At 33.6% G+C, this 17,553-nt stretch overlaps 1 protein-coding gene across 3 annotated transcripts in view; it reads left to right on the top strand.

The window, feature by feature from the left end:
- Nucleotides 1-16,722, top strand: part of G2E3 (G2/M-phase specific E3 ubiquitin protein ligase) — a 58,586-nt gene extending 41,864 nt beyond the window's left edge. For all 3 annotated transcript variants that reach the window (XM_074393284.1, XM_003924236.3, XM_074393285.1), the window contains 5 exons: nucleotides 2,412-2,719; nucleotides 4,881-5,062; nucleotides 8,146-8,318; nucleotides 12,036-12,226; nucleotides 12,986-16,722. In XM_074393284.1, the coding sequence (XP_074249385.1) occupies nucleotides 2,412-2,719; nucleotides 4,881-5,062; nucleotides 8,146-8,318; nucleotides 12,036-12,226; nucleotides 12,986-13,242 (1,111 nt within the window). In that variant the 3' untranslated portion in view covers nucleotides 13,243-16,722. The remainder of the gene's footprint in view (nucleotides 1-2,411; nucleotides 2,720-4,880; nucleotides 5,063-8,145; nucleotides 8,319-12,035; nucleotides 12,227-12,985) is intronic.
- Nucleotides 16,723-17,553: the final 831 nt, after the last annotated feature.

Genomic DNA, 17,553 nt, shown 5'->3' on the forward strand with positions numbered 1-17,553 from the left:
GTGTATCTATCCTAATTATTTTTTGTGTACCGAGTAATGATGTAAAATATATTTTTTATTATAGATCACTTTCAAAATAGTTTGAAAAACACTGACCTGGAAAATGTGCTTAAAATGTTATGTGATTATAGAGTGAGGCAGGAAATTAAAATGTCAAGTGTACTATGTCACTTTATTAAAATAAAAGAATCCTATTTAATATAGAAATTTTTTTTTCTGTGAATTTTTTTTTTAGAAATGAAGTCTCACTCTGTTACCCAGGTTGGAGTACAGTGTCATGATCATGGCTCACTGCAGCCTCAACCTCCTGGGCATAAGTGATCCTCCCACCTGAGCCTGCCAAGTGGCTGGGACTACAAAGGCTTGTCACCATGCTTGGCTAATTTTTAAATTTTTCTAGAGATGGAATCTTGCTGTGTTGCCCAGACTGGTCTTAAACTCCTGGCCTCCCGAAATGTTGAGATTACAGGTGTGAGCCACTATGCCTTACCATTTTTTGATGTTATAATCATTGTTTGCTTGTTTACTGTCAATGTCTGGAATGTAAATGTCAGCTCTTCCCTTTAGAAAGTTTAAGGCATGCATACTATTATCATACTAATTTCTGTTTCCATAAGATAGCAAAATAATTTACTTTCAAAATCTTAAACATTTAAATAAGACTGGAATTACATCTTTATAATGTCAGGTGTTTGTTCAGCTTGTAGTTAAGATTTTTAAGTTTATATAGATTTGCAAAAGAGTTTTTAGAACCTTGCTTTACCCAAAAGGGAAGAAGTAGAAAATCAGTAGCTAAGCATGATGATATACTTTCTTGTTAAAAATAGTTTGAGTGAGCATGGTGGCTCATACCTGTAATCCCAACACTTTGAGAGGCTAAGGTGGGAGGATCATTTGAGCCCTGGAGTTCGAAATCAGCCTGGGCAATTCTGCAAGACTGTTTCAACAAAAATATTTTTAAGAAAATAGCCAGGTATAGTGGGGTACACCTGTAGTCCTAGCTACTCAAGAGGCTAAGGTGGGATGATCGCTTGAGCCCAGGAGGTCAAGCTGCAGTGAGCTATGGTAATGCCACTACACTGCCACCTGAGTGACACACCAAGATTTCATCTCTTAAAAAAAAAGTTTCAAGTTTAAAACCTTACAAGATACTGAAGAGAATTTTTGTGAAAACATTTGATAACTAGATTTGCAGACACGTAGAATATTAAGTACTCTTCAAAATATGGAGAGTATCTGCTTTAATGTGCCACTCGACTGAAAAATCTGTTTCAGTATCAATAGATGTTCACATTATTTTAAAATAATTTTAATATTTAGATTTCTGAAGATGTTACACCAGGGAAGCTTGACTCCTTGCTCCTGCTTTAATATGCAGTCATATTCTAGAAGAATAGCATCAGCATTCCCCTGATCCAGGCAGGAGCAAGGAATCAACCTGCTATAAAAAGATATGTTTCTAAAGAATTATCTTACTTCCAAAGGAATTTGGCCTTTATTCATCATGAGTTAATGAAGATAGGATCATATGAAAAAAGAAAAAGCAAAACCTGGCCCACACTAGGACACTCTAATGTCTTGGGGTAGGACAGATTCATACTTGGTATGGAAAATGATCAATGGGCATTGCCCAAAACAAGATTATTTTTGAGAAAATTAATTCCAATTATAGATGGAGAAACTGAGGGAAGGAGTGATTGAGCTGGTTTATATAGTCACTTGGATTGTTAAAACAGACTGCTGGGCTTCCTGCCCAGGGATTCTGATTCTGTGGATATGCTGTAGGGCTCAATAATTTGCATTTCTAACAAGTTCCCAGGTGATGCTGCTGCTGGTCTAGGACCACACTTCGTGACTTACTGTCTAGACTACAGGGTACTATTTGAGGAATTGTAAATTCCATTTATAATATTAGCTCTACTATTAATTATGACTTTATGATTTAAAATACACTGTGTAATCTCTCAAAGCCTAAGTTTCTTATATAGTAAGCAGAAATTACATTTGCTTTTTTTAAAAAAAGGATATAGTAAATGTGAAGTAAACTACAATTAAGGAAGTTTATTATAGCCATTAGCAAGGAAGGTGAGAATTTGAGCTTCTGATTCTTAATAAACCTAAATTTACTGGTTGGTCAAATTTGAGATGATTATCTATCAACATTCTTGCAAATGATTCTAATTTGGTAAAAGATTGAGGTGAGGAATTAAGAATTTAAAACGAAGTTTATCAAATAACTAGTAGTTATTTGGTTCTGGTAGCAGCCAGTATTAAGATTTTGGGTAGGAGTTGGGGAAGAATATCCTGTTACTCTTTCTTTTCCTTGTCTTGTTTTTATTGGCTATATAACTGCTGTTTCACGCAAAGTACTTTAAAGTACTTATCTCTTTGTTTAAATTCATGTTTTATAGGCAAGGCAGCAAATTTAGAAGAAATGTATCAACACTATTAATAGAGTTAGGATTCCAAATTAAAAAAAAAACTAAAAGATTATATATCAACAAAGCCAATATCTGGAATAGTGCCTTAGATGGATTCAGAAATAAAAACTTTAATCCTTTATATGCAATTGAAGTAGCATATGTTATTGAAAATGATAATTTTGGAAGTGAGCAACCTGGATCAAAGCAAGAATTTCTGAGTCTCTTAATGCAACATCTTGAGAACTCATCATTGTTCGAAGGGTCCTTGTCAAAGAACTTGTCTCTAAATTCTCAAGGTAATTATTTTATTTACTGTTATATATACCAAATATCACATGTATAGAAAAAGAGAGTGAGAGAGCTGGTTAGAATTGATATTTAATACCTGTGCTTTAAATATACAGTTTACTTTATTAATAAACCACTGATAGAATTACAGGAAAGTGGGAAGGGGGAGTGATAGTTTAAAAAGTAAATTTTGTGGTGAAACTTTTTTTAAGAATATACATTCTTTATAGCAGTATTCTCCTTAAAATTAATCCATAATTAAGTGTAACTTTATCTTCACTCTAATTTCATTTTAATAGAGTGGCCAAATGGGGGTGATTATTTGAATTTTTCTTGTTTGTATATTTGGAATTTGCAGTTAACACAGAGTTTTTGTAACATAGCTTCCTGTAATCAATTTTTCAGTGTACTTTTGTTTGCAAGAATTTTGGAGTTTTTTTGCACAGTTATGTATATGATAGTTTTCTGTCTTTACTATTGGTGAGAACTTAAGGTAATTAAAACAGGCATTTCAAAAAGCAGTGGGTAATTCTAGCATTCTCTTTTGAGGCTTATATACCACTTTTGCTGCAACAGGAAATTCTAAAGAAAGAGAAGACATTTTGTTTCATTTGAATTTCCTACTATATTTTCTGTAAACATCCTCACCATTGCCTAAAACATCATTTTTACTCTGTATAGTTTATATAGTCTAATTCTAAACTCCCTTTAAAATTAAGTAGAATAAAATAAATAAAACCTTTACAAATAGTAATGTTAGCTCAAGGCAGCTTTGGTATGGTGGAGTGTATGTCAATTTAAATCACAAAATCTGAATTCAACGTTGTACACATCTAGTTCTTTACATCCTTAGATTAATTGCTTACTTTCTCTGGATCTCAGTTTCTTTATCTACAAAATGTGACTGAATATGTAGCTTGTAAGGTTATTGTACAGGTATAGTTAATGTTACTTATTAGTAAGTTGCTTTCAACAATTAATTTAAAAATTAAGGAAAATTTTACTTGATTTTTTTGGCACATCAAAGTTGATAATACATTTTAAACAACAATTTTTAATTCAAGCTCTGACAGTAAGGTACGACAGCATATACTGTTGGGAGTAAATTTGTGCCTTTGGGAAAGATTAGTGATACAGATCAAGAACGTTAAAAATGTTCCTATCCTGAAGCTGCTGCTCTGCCTATGGAGTAGCCATTCTTTATTCCTTTATTTTCCTAATAAACTTGTTTAAAAAAAAAATGATTCTATCCTTTGACCCACTAATACCACATGTAGGAATCCTAATCAAATAAATATAAACAAGAATATGTAAGTAGATGTTGACTGTAACATTATGTCTCATATAATTGGAAATGTCACTTAGCCAGGAGAGCCAGTAATAGGGAGATGGTTTGCATTATAGTACATCTCTAAGTTAGTCTAAATGCATTTATTAACAGTAGATTTGAGTAATTTTAAGTAGTATAATAAAAAGTTTACAATGTAAGTGGATAAAGCATAAGTCAAAATGTTTGTATATTTATATACTCAAAGTGGTACATATACAGTCATTTGTCACTTAACAGGGGTGTGTTCTGAGAAATGTGGCATTAGACAATTTTATCATTGTACAAAGGTCATAAAGTGTAACTTAATGCAAACGTAGTTGGTGTAGCCGAGGCTACATGGTATAGCTTATTGGTTCTGCACTACAAACCTGTACAACATGTTACTGTATTGAATATTGTAGGCAATTGTAACACAATGGTAAGTATATGTGTATCTAAATATACAAAAGGTAATGCATGACAGTATAACATCACTAGGCCATAAGAGTTTTTCAGCTTCATTATAATCTTAGGGACCACCTTAGTATATTTGGTGCATTCTTGACCGAAACATCCTTATATGGTGCATGACTGTACACCAAAGTGTTTACAGTGGCTGTTATGGTGGTAGGTGTATTGTGTTTTATGTTTTCTACAATAGATTTTTACTTTATATTCAGAAAAATGTCTTTTTTTATATATTTTAGGTAAGATCTATGTTTTCTATGTAATAGCTTCTAAGAATTAGGTTTATCTAATGCTTAGATTTTTAGACTAATTTTTAATATATATGTATTAAAAATAATGGTTATCTTATACTAATAGAAATGTATTTGATGTATTTTCATCTGTATTTACAGCTCTGAAAGAGAATCTTTACTATGAAGCTGGCAGAATGCTTGCCATTTCTTTAGTTCATGGTGGTCCTTCACCTGGTTTCTTTTCTAAAACCCTGTTTAACTGTCTTGTTTATGGACCAGAAAATACCCAGCCAATTTTAGATGATGTTTCAGACTTTGATGTGGCACAGATTATAATCAGGGTAAGAAATGTACCTGTTTATTAAAATACACACTACATTCTAGGTATCTTTTAATGGCAATGACTGATCTGCAATAAAATAATAATACTCTCTATGGAGGAGTTAGGGGTTGTAAACATTTATTTCTGTTTACCAGTGGAGTTCTGAACCATTTAAGAGATAGTTGTAAAAGTCAGATGGCTAGAGATTAAAGTGCCATGTTTAATGTTGGTAAAACCAGTGGGCTAATGTGATTTTGATCTGTGTTCAGCATGGCTTGTGAATGCTCCTCAGAAATACGTGGGTTTGCCTGCCTTGCTAGAGACAATGTAAGGCAGGTTCCATATTGCATGCTAGAAAGCAGATGAAAGTGCACTTCATTGCATGCTGGTGGATTTGAAGAGAGGAAGTATTTGGCTTACCAGTTAGAATACTTATCCTTCCTTCTATAGGGAGGTATGAATGATAGGTGGAGAGAAAGACAAGGCTGAATTTCTTCCGAAAGGAAACAAGTGGTAGGGGTCGGGGAGGACTTCATGCGTCCACCTAGAAATAGTTACCATTTATTAAGCACTTACAGTGGGTCCTATACTAAACATGTCACATGTACACTCATTTATAATAATGTGAATAAATGTCATTGCCAACATGTTGTTACTGCTTTAGAAACTGAAACAATGTAAGCCATTTAACTTTTCTTCCTTAATCTTCCTCCTCCTTATGCATACTGTATCCATTGTCTCCATTAACAGGCAGTATTGTTTAATGATTAAAAGCATAGGCCCTAGCTGGGTGAGATGGTCTGTGCCTGTAATCCCAGCTACTGAGGGGGTTGAGGCACGAGAATAGCTTGAACCCAGCAGGCGAAGGTTGCAGTGAGCCAAGATCACATTCAATGTGGGCAACAGAGGGAAACTCAGTCTCAAAAAAAAAAAAAAAAAAAAAAAAAAGCATAGGCTCAGAAGTCAGATTTTAGTTTGAATGCCAACTGTTATAATACTATATGCTATGTCACTTTGGGCATCTTAATCTTACTAAACCTCAGTTTCTAAATGACAGAGTAAGCACTATTGAAGTGTGAGTTGCTATACTGTATTATAACAATTCTGTTTATTTGCCCTAAGACTGTTTATCTTAACATCATATTTTAAATTGACCCTTTAATTCTTTGTTTTTCCTTTTGTGTCCTCTTTACTTAAAAAAAAAAAAAAAAAAGTGTACTTAAGCTTCGTTGTTTCTACTTCCTATTTTCTATTTATTTCTTGTAATCAGGCTTCTGTCCCTACTACCAGTCTCAAGTTATCGAGTTCATAGTTTATATCCAGGTATCTAAATATCCATGTCTAAAGGCCTTTTCTAATTTTCCATCTGCTGTGACTTCTGCAATTACCACTTAGAATTTCTCTGCAATATTTTATTTAATGTACTTCCTCCTACCTTTGATGATTCTGTCGTCTTTAATGCTTCTTACTTTTTACCCCTGAAACTTAACATTTTTCAGTGTTGTCTTAACAGTCCTTATTCTTTATTGTTTAGAGAGCTTCTTCTCTCTCATAATCATTCTAAAATGATTCACAGACCTCTAGTTTTGAGCCCCCGGAGTTTTATCTACATATAAGGCCTGGGTCTTGCTAGCACATTGAGTCCAACATGTTTAAGATAAAACTAATATTTTTCCCAGAATTTTTTGTGTGATTGTTTTTATGTTTTGTTTTTGCTTGTCTGCCTTTTCTTTCCAAGAGATGTCTTATTTACAAGCTGTCCTGGAGAAAGAGTTGTTCCCATTTTTCCTTACTCCTCCATTTTCCAGTTACATGTCAAGTCATCTAAGACCGATTTATCATCAACCTTTCTTTCCTATTTCTAGTATGCCTATTTTACCAAACTCAAATTTTCCCTAGGCTTAGACAATTAGAATATTGTTCTAATACAATTCTTCCAGAAATACAGTTTTGACCATATTGTTTTCTTCCTCAGGTCTCCTCTATGGCTTCTCATTGCCTGTTGAACAAAGTTTAAGCTCTTCATTAGGGCACTTAAGACCTTCAGCTATCTTCATGGCTTTATCTACTCCAATTTCTGTACTTTTTATCCAGCGTTTGTTCATTTATTTAAAAAAGACTGCATGCTTGAGGGTTTGCAGGGATGAGGCAACATATGCCCAATTATTACTCTGACAGGGTGTAAAGGTAGTATTTTGAGCAGAATAGTTAAGAAAAACTTATGAGATTACAGCAGAATTTTGGAATGAATGAAAGAAAGTCAGGCAAATCTCTAAGAATGTTTTAGGAAAAAGAAATTGCAAGTAAATTTTCTGTTAATGGATTGATTGCTCTCTATTTTTATCTTTCTCCCTCTGTACCTTTAAGAGCTAACCTATATGAAAGTGGCACATAAATGGCCAAGTATTTCTTTTTTTATGCTGTTCACTAAAATACACAATAAAATTCTGTCCATCTTTTAATTCACAGCTGATACTCTTTTTCATGAATTATCAGGTCATCTTTCTTGCCTATCTAGTGCTAGGTAACTTTCCTCTTTTTTTTTTTTCTTTTCTTTTTAAGAGATAAGATCTCAGTCTGTCACTCAGCGTGGAGTATATTGGTGTGTTCATAGCTCAGTGAACCTCCAACTCCTGGGCTCAAAATCCTTCTGCCTCAGCTTCCCAAGCAGCTAGGACTACAGTGCATACCACCCACACCAGGCCTTGTTTGTTGTTGTTGTTTTAAAAGTTCTTTAGAGAAGGGTACTAGCTGTGTTGTCCAGGCTGTTCTTGAACTTCTGACCTCAAGCAAGCCTCCCACCTTAGCCTCCCTAGTAGCTAGTCTTACATAGTGCTATATAATTTTTCAATGTCAGTTATTTCCTTTTTTGTAGTTTCATGTAGAAAAGTGGCATTATACTCTGGATTTCTTGAAGGCAGAAATACACATATTTGTTGAACTGGATCATCAGACATTTTATTCTAGAAAAATAGTTCTTGGTTTACTTTCACTGTACCCATATGTACTCAGAAATTTGATTATAAATTAAGTACCATTTGAAATGTGCATGACACTCAAAAGTAAATGGATAAAGTGGCTGTATTTTCTCCTTCGTTACAGATAAATACTACAACAACTGTAGCTGACTTGAAATCGGTAGTAAATGAATGCTCTAACTACCTTGAGTTTATTGGATGTCTCAGACTTATAACATCATTAAGTGATAAATATATGTTAGCAAAAGACATACTTGTCTACCATGTAATTCAGAGAGTCCAAGAACCCTTCGAAAGGTAAGTTGTTACTATTATATGGTTCTCTTAAATTACATGTTTAAAGTGGTTATTTTGTAATGTGAGATATATTTGGTAATAAATGAGATGTTTATCTCCAAAAAAATTCTAAATGCTATTTTTAACCAATACTTTAAGCCTTTTTAGGATGATTGCTGTTCTAATTATTTAATAAGCATTCTATACCAGGCACAGTGTCTCATACCTGTAAACCCAGCACTTTGGGAGGCCAAGGAAGGCAGATCATTTGAGATCAGGGGTTCGAGACCAGCCTGACCAACATGATGAAACCGCATCTCTACTAAAATACAAAAATTAGCCAGGCATTGTGGCAGATGCCTATAGTCTCAGCTACTTGGGAGGCTGAGGCAGGAGAATTGCTTGAACCTGAGAGGTAGAGGTTGCAGTGAGCTGAGATTGCGCCACTGCACTCCAGCCTAGGTGACAGAGCAAGACTCCCTCTCAAAATAAAAAAAATAATATGCAGTGAGCTGAGATTGCGCCACTGCACTTCAGCCTAGGTGACAGAGCAAGACTCCCTCTCAAAATAAAAAAAATAATAGTGTAAATGTATGATGCTTTTGTAGGAATAATCACTACTTCAGATTATGATATTTTTTCTAAAAAATATTATTTTTAAAACTCTTACCACATGAGCCAACTATTCTGTCTCTGTGTATTCATTTAATAACTATTTATTGGGTACCTTTTATCTGCTGGGTAATATATATACTGACTATTCTTTGATTAACAACGTGTATATGATTCTTGTTCTCCTTTAGTTTAGAACACTGGTCTAAGTTAGAAAACTTAAGTATCTCCTTACACTCTTACAATTTTTTTAAATAATGGAAATATCCATATGAAAGTAGCCTGTAATTACCATCCAGATCTACCACTTATTAACCTGTGTCTGTCTGTTCATCTATATCCTACCCTTGTTATTGACTCCATTATTATTTTAAACCAGATATCAGATATCGTCCCAAACATCATCAATTCATTTAAAAAAAAAAGTAGTATCAGTAATCCATATATGTAAATATATTTGATGTGTTTAAAATCTTTATAGTTACTTTTATTACTGAAGTGTGAACATATATATCTTGGACCAGTATAAGTCTCTTTTTGATGTTGTTGTTGATTCCTTTGATGTGGCCTTAATGGTCTTTGTAAGCTTTTTTTGCTATAAGGTATCACAAAGTCTTTTTTTTTTTTTTTTTCTGAGACGGAGTTTCGCTCTTGTTACCCAGGCTGGAGTGCAATGGCGCGATCTCGGCTCACCGCAACCTCCGCCTCCTGGGTTCAAGCAATTCTCCTGCCTCAGCCTCCTGACTAGTTGGGATTACAGGCAAGCGCCACCATGCCCAGCTACTTTTTTGTGTTTTTTTAGTAGAGACGGGGTTTCACCATGTTGACCAGGATGGTCTCGATCTCTCGACCTCGTGATCCACCCGCCTCGGCCTCCCAAAGTGCTGGGATTACAGGCTTGAGCCACCGCGCCCGGCTGGTATCACAAAGTCTTTCAGACTTATTTGTACATTTTAGCCTAAGGAACCTTTGTTATTTTTAATGAGAAATGGTAGTTCACAACCACAGTCTGGATGTTAGAGATGCTTAGTTTTGCTGAGTTGGTCATGGTACCTAGGCCCTCTCAGTGAACCTAAATTAGAAAATAAAGGATTTTTTAATTTATTTGTTTTGGTTTAATTTTTTTAAAGGTACATTATGAGTGTATATTGATACTTCTAATTCAGATTCCCCATTGCATGATTTTTACTTAACTTTTTCTTTGTGCTATACTGAGAATTCCAGTTCTTAAGGACACTGGAAAATTTGAATTTGAAGTAACTATTCATGTGATTTATTCCACATTTCATTACCAATAGTATCAGAATAAACAACACTAAAATTATCAAATTACTGTGCTTATAAGTCACTGGAATATTTTCTGTGTTGCTATAAATTGGCCATAAATTTTATTTTTATTTTTAGTGATTAATTTTTGTTAAAGTTTGATTTTATTTTAAAATTATATAAAAGGTTTTGTTTAGTTCCAAAGTCAAATCTGTAATAAGAATATATTTAAAATATATTCAAAGAAGTATAGCTTTCATCCTTAACTATGCCACCATTCAACCCTTTATGAAGTAACCATTTTGATAGTTTGTTTGTGGTTTATTCTTTTATTATTTGCTTTTCTTTTTAATGATAACAGATAAACATATGTGTGTTTTAAGCTCATTTTATGCTGCTATAACAATACCTGAGACTTGGTACTTTATAAAGAAAGGAAATAGTTCTGGAGGCTGGGAAGTCCAAAGGTGTAGTGCCAGCATCTGCTCAGCACCTGGTGAGAGCTGTCTTGCTGTGTCATAGCATTGTGGAAGAGCAAGTGAGCACACAAAACAGAGATGTACCCTGGAAATCAGGCTGAACTCATCCCTTTTTATCAGGAGCTCACTCCCACAATAATGACATTAATCTACCCATGAAGGCAGAGCCCTTGTGACCTAATCACTTCTTAAGGACCCTATCTCCCAATACTGTTATACTGGCCTTTAAATTTCAACATGAGTTTCTAAGGAGATGTTCAAATCATAACATTCTGCTCCTGGCACTCCAAAACTCATATCCCACTCACATACAAAATCCATTCATTCCACCTCAGTTGCTTTAAAAGTCTTAACTAGTTACAGCATCTACTCAAAAGTCCAAAATCTAGAGTCTCATTTGAATCAAATGTGGGTAAGACTCAAGGGAAATTCATCCTGAGGCAAATTTTGTCTAGCTGGGAGCTTTCAAAATTAAAAAAAAAAGTACTTCTATTAATAAAATACAGCGGTGAGGCGGGCATAAGATAGACGTTTCTACTCCAAAAAGGAATATGCAAGAAGTAAAGGGTAACTTTTATAAGTAAAGTCCTAAATCCAACAAAGAAAACAACATTACGTCTTCAACCTCCAGAATAATCTCTTTTGACTCCGTATCATACATCCTGGGCACATTGGGGCAGGATTGAGCCCCAATGTCTCAAGCACTGCTGCTTCTGTGGCTTTGCTGTGCTCAGTCCATGGTTCATTTCTCTCAGGTTGGAGTCTTATACCTGCAGCTTTTCCAGGCTGGAGTTGCATGCTGGCAGCCCTACAATTTTTCAGGGGCTGCCCTACTCCCATAGCTCTGCTAAGCATTGCTTTTTTTAGTGTGGACATTGTGTGACAGCTTCAGCCCTGTGGCAGATTTCTGCCTGGACCCCCAGGTTATCCATGGAATCCTTTGAAATCTAGGTGGAGGTAGCCATGCCCCCACAGTTCTTGCATTGTGTATGCCTGCAAAATTAGCACCCACATGGACACCACTGAGGCTTGAGTATAAAACACTTGAGATGTTTTCTTCTTTCTTATTAATAAAAACTTGTTAGTTTTGAAACTGTAAAGCCAAACAATGTAGGCATATAAAATATTCATTTTGTATTAATGTAGTTGCTTGTTATGGATTTGAAAGTATTATATCATGTATAGTATATCCATATCTTCTCTTTTTCCTCACATCTGAAAATATGATTTTCTCATTTGGGATTCTTTTGTTGTTGTTTTTTGAAAATCATTAGCTGTTTTGAAAAATATGCCAGATAATGTTAGCTGGAAATGTTCATTCCCTAATATAATACCAAACACACATGTATGAATGTTGGCTCATTATTTTTCTTCTGTTCAGTTTTAAGCAGGGTCTGAAAGCCCTTGGTGTTTTGGAGAAAATTCAGGCTTACCCAGAAGCATTTTGTAGTATCCTGTGCCATAAACCTGACAGTCTTTCTGCAAAAGTCCTTAGTGATCTTTTTACAGTACACACATTACCTGATGTAAAAGCTTTGGGATTTTGGAACAGTTACTTACAAGCTGTTGAAGGTATGTATGTATTTTATTTTATTTTTAACGATCTCAGAATATTTGTTTCGGCATATTTGTTGGGGGTTTATGTGTGTGTTTTGCCATTTGTTATTAATATTAAGATGCTAACTCTATTTACAAATGAAAGTTATTTCAAAGCAAATGTATATGACTGAGTTAAAAATAAAAAAGGTTACAGAGTAAATTTATGTTTTGCAAATTTTTTTCTGTATATAAGTTGAGGTGAAAGGCATTCTTTATAGAAAACATTAATGTCACACCATAGAACAGTCTTAATCCTAATCATCTATTTCATCATTTTTAATTTGAGTTAAACTAAATTATTCTTTATCCATTTGTTAGGGCTATAACAATGATTATCATTGAGCATTACCAGTGTAAACTCATTCTGCTTAATAAAGTTGAAGAGAATTTAACTTAATAGTTCAAATTTTATTTAGCTGGATTTTTGGTTTTTTTACCAATTTAGTTTTTCTGTCTGTATTTATTGAACTAGTATAACAAATAGTGATGACCTAGAAGTGGTCAAATATACAATAAGTAATTGTATTAGTCCTTGTGTTTTGAGATTCATTTATTGAGTGTACTGTTTGCCTGTTACTACACCTGACTTGGTGATTTAGTTTGCCCAACACAAATGTGGTGTCTGTGCCTTTCAGTATTCCAAGTCTATTTGGAGAAGAATCTATGATGATAGCAATATGTAACATGGATTTACTTTTCTTTCTTTTTCTCTTTTACTGGTAAACTTTTCAGATGGCAAATCTACAACAACAATGGAAGACATTCTGATTTTTGCAACTGGTTGCAATTCCATTCCTCCAGCTGGATTTAAACCCACTCCTTCAATTGAGTGCCTGCATATGGATTTTCCTGTTGGAAACAAGTGTAATAACTCTTTAGCAATTCCGATTACCAATACATATAAAGAGTTTCAAGAAAATATGGACTTTGCCATAAGAAACACTCTAAGACTAGAAAAGGAAGAAAATTCTCCTTACATTGGACATTAAAATGTTACCTTGAACAAAGAGAAGCTTCTTTAAAAGCTGCTATTGGTGACTTTTGTTTCACTAATCTTTTCATCATCACTTTGAACAAACTAGTTAGCTTCTTGGCCTATTAAAATTTATGATATCAACATAAAGGAATTTTACGGACATTTAGGCTAAAAAAAACTTTTTGTTAAAGCTTACTAGTCAAAATGGGTGATAGTTTCTCATTTTCTTGATATACATACTTCATAAACCTCATTGAAATGCTCTCAAAATGGTTGTATGGATTTTATTTAGATATGGTAGCACGGTATATAAAAGTAAAAACTTTTTTACTCACTATTTTTGTAAATTAGGATTACATATAGAATGCCACCGTTTTTCCAGATTTATTCAATTTTCAAATTATCCCCCATTTTATTTTAAAGCATTAAGTAGAAAAGCTAGTTGGTTAAATTTTGTTATATAAATGAGAGACATATATTCTGGGTGGGGGTTGTTTTTCTATGCATGCTTTTCTAGGATGGCACCAAATTAGTTGTTTAAGATTTATTAGATTACTGATTTATGTTAAGATGACCCACACTGCAGTTAGATTATGCCTAGTTGGGGAGTATTATATGAAAAACAGAATTAAGCTGGACACAGTGGTATGTGCCTGTAATCCTAGTTACAAGGGAGGCTAAGGTGGGAGAATCGGGTGGTGTTCAGCCAGCCTGGGCCATATAACAAGACCCCCATCTCAAAAAAAAAAAAAAAAGCAGAATTGCACAAATTTTCTGGAATCCGTGGACATTCCATGAGTTTAAACACTTTTGGGGTTGATAACGTATGGTTGAAAATACCTAAGAAAGTGTGTCTCCTTTAAAAGCCTTGGCTTTAATAGTGGGAAATTTTTGTTGTTGTTGTTGTTGTTTTTCTCTATCTTATGTTTGGTATTCTGTATGTTGGATCCATAATCATTTTAGGTATTTAAATGATCTCTGTGGATTGGTAAGTTTGGCCATTTGACCATTATTTATTATCAGGATGGTTGTATGCTAAGGTAAGTTGGCACCATAGCATTATACTGTTATCTTCATTCTTCTTGAATGATATCTGTTATATAAGCAATGTATAAATAAAGTAAAAAGAACAAAATGAAAAACCCATTCTAATGTCACCACTCAAAGATCTAAGTCCTGTGTTTCTATGTATCCTTCTATAAACTCTTTACTTAGGTTTCTTTTATTTTTTAACTTTAATAATGGTGCTAAAAGACAAAGAATACCTAAAAGTAACAAATTACCTACTAACAATGTGAAGATATATATTCCCATAGTCATATCCCCGTATTTATACTCCCACAAAAGAAAAAATGGAAAAAAATGTCTGATGTCTTTAATCCATTATCAATTATAAATGAGGTAATAGCTCAGTTTCCACAAAAGTAAATCATTATGAAAGGTAAATCATTATGGGAAGTAGAATGTTTTAATTAACCACATTTTTCTTAATATGCAAAGCAGGTATCAGCTGTTGTCATATTCTCACCCTTAAATATTAAATTATTCATAACTTTTAAGAAAAATAACAGAAGAGATTTGATAGAAATAATACATCTCCTATTACCAAAGAAAAATTAAATAATCTTAGTGTACTTTTCTTATTCCGTCATGTCTTTTTCAATCCATACACTAATATAACTAGCAAATTAAAGTATTACTTTAACTGGAAATATTTAAGAACCTTAAACAAGGCATTTCTTTGTCTTTGGTTGAATTCTTTAGGATTATCCATAGCAATCGAAGGATCAATTATCAAAGAGTTTGAATAGCTAATATAAACCTCCAACTCGCCATACAGTTTTTATTCCAAATATGTCAATAAGAAGGATGCTTTGTTTCCTAATCTATCTAGTTTTTATAACACTTAAAAATGAATACAAACCAAAAAACCTAGTTAAAGCTATTTTCTGGTTTGTGGTTTTAATTACTTTCCCCTAGGGTAGAAATTAAAACTCGTAAGTCACACATACACACTTTTTTGGTGTTGGGTGGCAGGTGGAGAGGCAGTGTACTTAGCTACAGTTAAAAACAGTATTTCAGTTCCTCATTTTACTTATTTTATATGTAGACAGGGCCTTCATGATAAGATGGTGTAAATAATATACGATTATTGGTGTTTAAAAGTGAAGCATAAATATTTATTTTGTAAAATGTTTCCTAGTTTGAAGGTTGTTCCATTATTATGATTTTTAGATTAATCTGTATGGTCAAGGAACATCAGAGAAACCTGTTAAGTTATTTATTTGTTGCAGTGCCATTTTGTCATATGGTTGTTATTATAATTGTTCTCTTCTTATTCATTTTATAACCAGTGCATAATTCTTACTGACATTAAATTGTAAAAAAGAATTATGCTATAAATCTTTATAAATATGTATATATATTTCTTAAATATTTCAATTGCCTAAACATTGTGTGTTTTAAGGCTGTTTTCTCTTGCTGTCAATGTTGAAAATAACTATAAATTGACCTGTAATGCATCTGCTGTTAATGGTGAGTTACTTTGATATTCATTGTTTTTAAACAGTTTCCAATATGGAAACTTTAAGACCTTTTATACAGTTCAAGATAAAGATTCTTTAAAATATATCACCAGAAACTTACAATTTTATGCTTTGTAATATTTGGTTTCTATAATTTGAGGAAGCACCTTCTTTGTTTGGGTTAAGTAAAAAGCCTTTATTTGATTACCAGCATGAGAATTTACCTTGGTTTGTATTTTATGCATTTGTAAATTTTTTCCCTAATTATATGGAAGCTATTTTGTCTTCACTGCTAAACACTAAGTCAAGGGGAGTATATAATAGGTAAGTTTTTTTCAGTGACTGTGCCTTTAGCATCCAGTCATTATAAGAAAATGATCAGAACAAAATCATTACATTATAAGCATGTAATTATTTTATATAGTGATTATCATGTACTGCATTGTTACTTTTACAATAAGCTATTAAACTAGTTTTTATGGTTCAAGTAATGCAATACAGTTTCATGCTTCAAGTGAGGCAATGCAAAACATAACGCATTTAATGATTAATTACTTGAATGTAGATTGTCGTTTAGGAAAATTTGGATTGCCTTGAAGATATTCAGTTTTCACGTTCTGATTTTGACCATTATCTTCTCTAATTTCTAAACATATCCCAATACCTACACTGTACCTACAGTATGCCAGGTATTATGCTGGGTGATAGTTTATGTGTCAGCCTGTTTTCCCCCCTTTTTAAAGACTGCCAGATTAACCAAAAAGCATGAGATTTATAACAAAGTTTTCTAAATAAATAAATGTGTTTATGCCACTAAAGGTAAACTGCCCGTATAAACTAAGTTATTTGTTGGGATTTAACAAGATTAAGATTCTGACGAAACTGAAAGATACAAGATTCCTTTACTCCATATTTGAGAGATCTTGTTAGCAAGCCGTTACTGTCTAACACCCAGGAACCTATAGAAATGAGGGAATTTGTGTTAAAACTATCCCCTAATGTAAAATAGCTTGCCAGAATAAATTATTTAAGCTGAAAATCTGGAGTCAGATAAATGGCTATAGTAAATTAGGTTAATGAACAATCTGTAGCCATAGATTATTTTCAGTCTTTCTGATTCTAATAAAACAAAAATACCTTACTCAGTCTTAGGACAAGGGCTATTTGTCTACGGTTACTGTTCTTCTGTGGGGTATATTTTTCTGTAAATTTACTGCCCACATTCTTTGCACTAGGTCAGGAGTTTTTATCATTTCATATGCATGTAGTATACGTCAATTTTAAAATTGTCTTAGTGGTTTTATTATGACTTATAGTCTTGGGAGGGAATCTGTGATGGAACTGAAGTGGTTCAATGATGGATTCGCATTTGAAACTAGAAGTACCCAAAGAGCTAAATTGGGTTCTCAGATACTTTATATTTCATGGAGACTATATAATGCAGTAGAACTTTCCCATAGAGCAGAAACTAATTTCTGTTTAGTTGGAACACACCTAGATCATTGATTCCTTCAAAATATTAGTAACAGACCGGAGAAACACAAATATTCCAGTTCGTTTCTTAATGAATATGCCAGTTAGCTATAAAAATGAGAGATTACATTATTTTTTATTATTATTTTTTTAGACAATCTTGCCCTGTCACCCAGGCTGGAGTGCAATGGCGCAATCTCAGCTCACTGCATCCTCCAGCTCCCAGGTTCAAGTTCTCCCTGCCTCAGCCTCTCCAGTAGCTGGGATTACAGGAGCCCACCACCATGCTCGGCTAATTTTGTATATTTAGTAGAGACTTAAGTTTC

The sequence above is a fragment of the Saimiri boliviensis genome, chromosome 2, assembly GCF_048565385.1.
Source record: "Saimiri boliviensis isolate mSaiBol1 chromosome 2, mSaiBol1.pri, whole genome shotgun sequence".
NCBI classification, from domain to species: Eukaryota; Metazoa; Chordata; class Mammalia; order Primates; family Cebidae; genus Saimiri; species Saimiri boliviensis.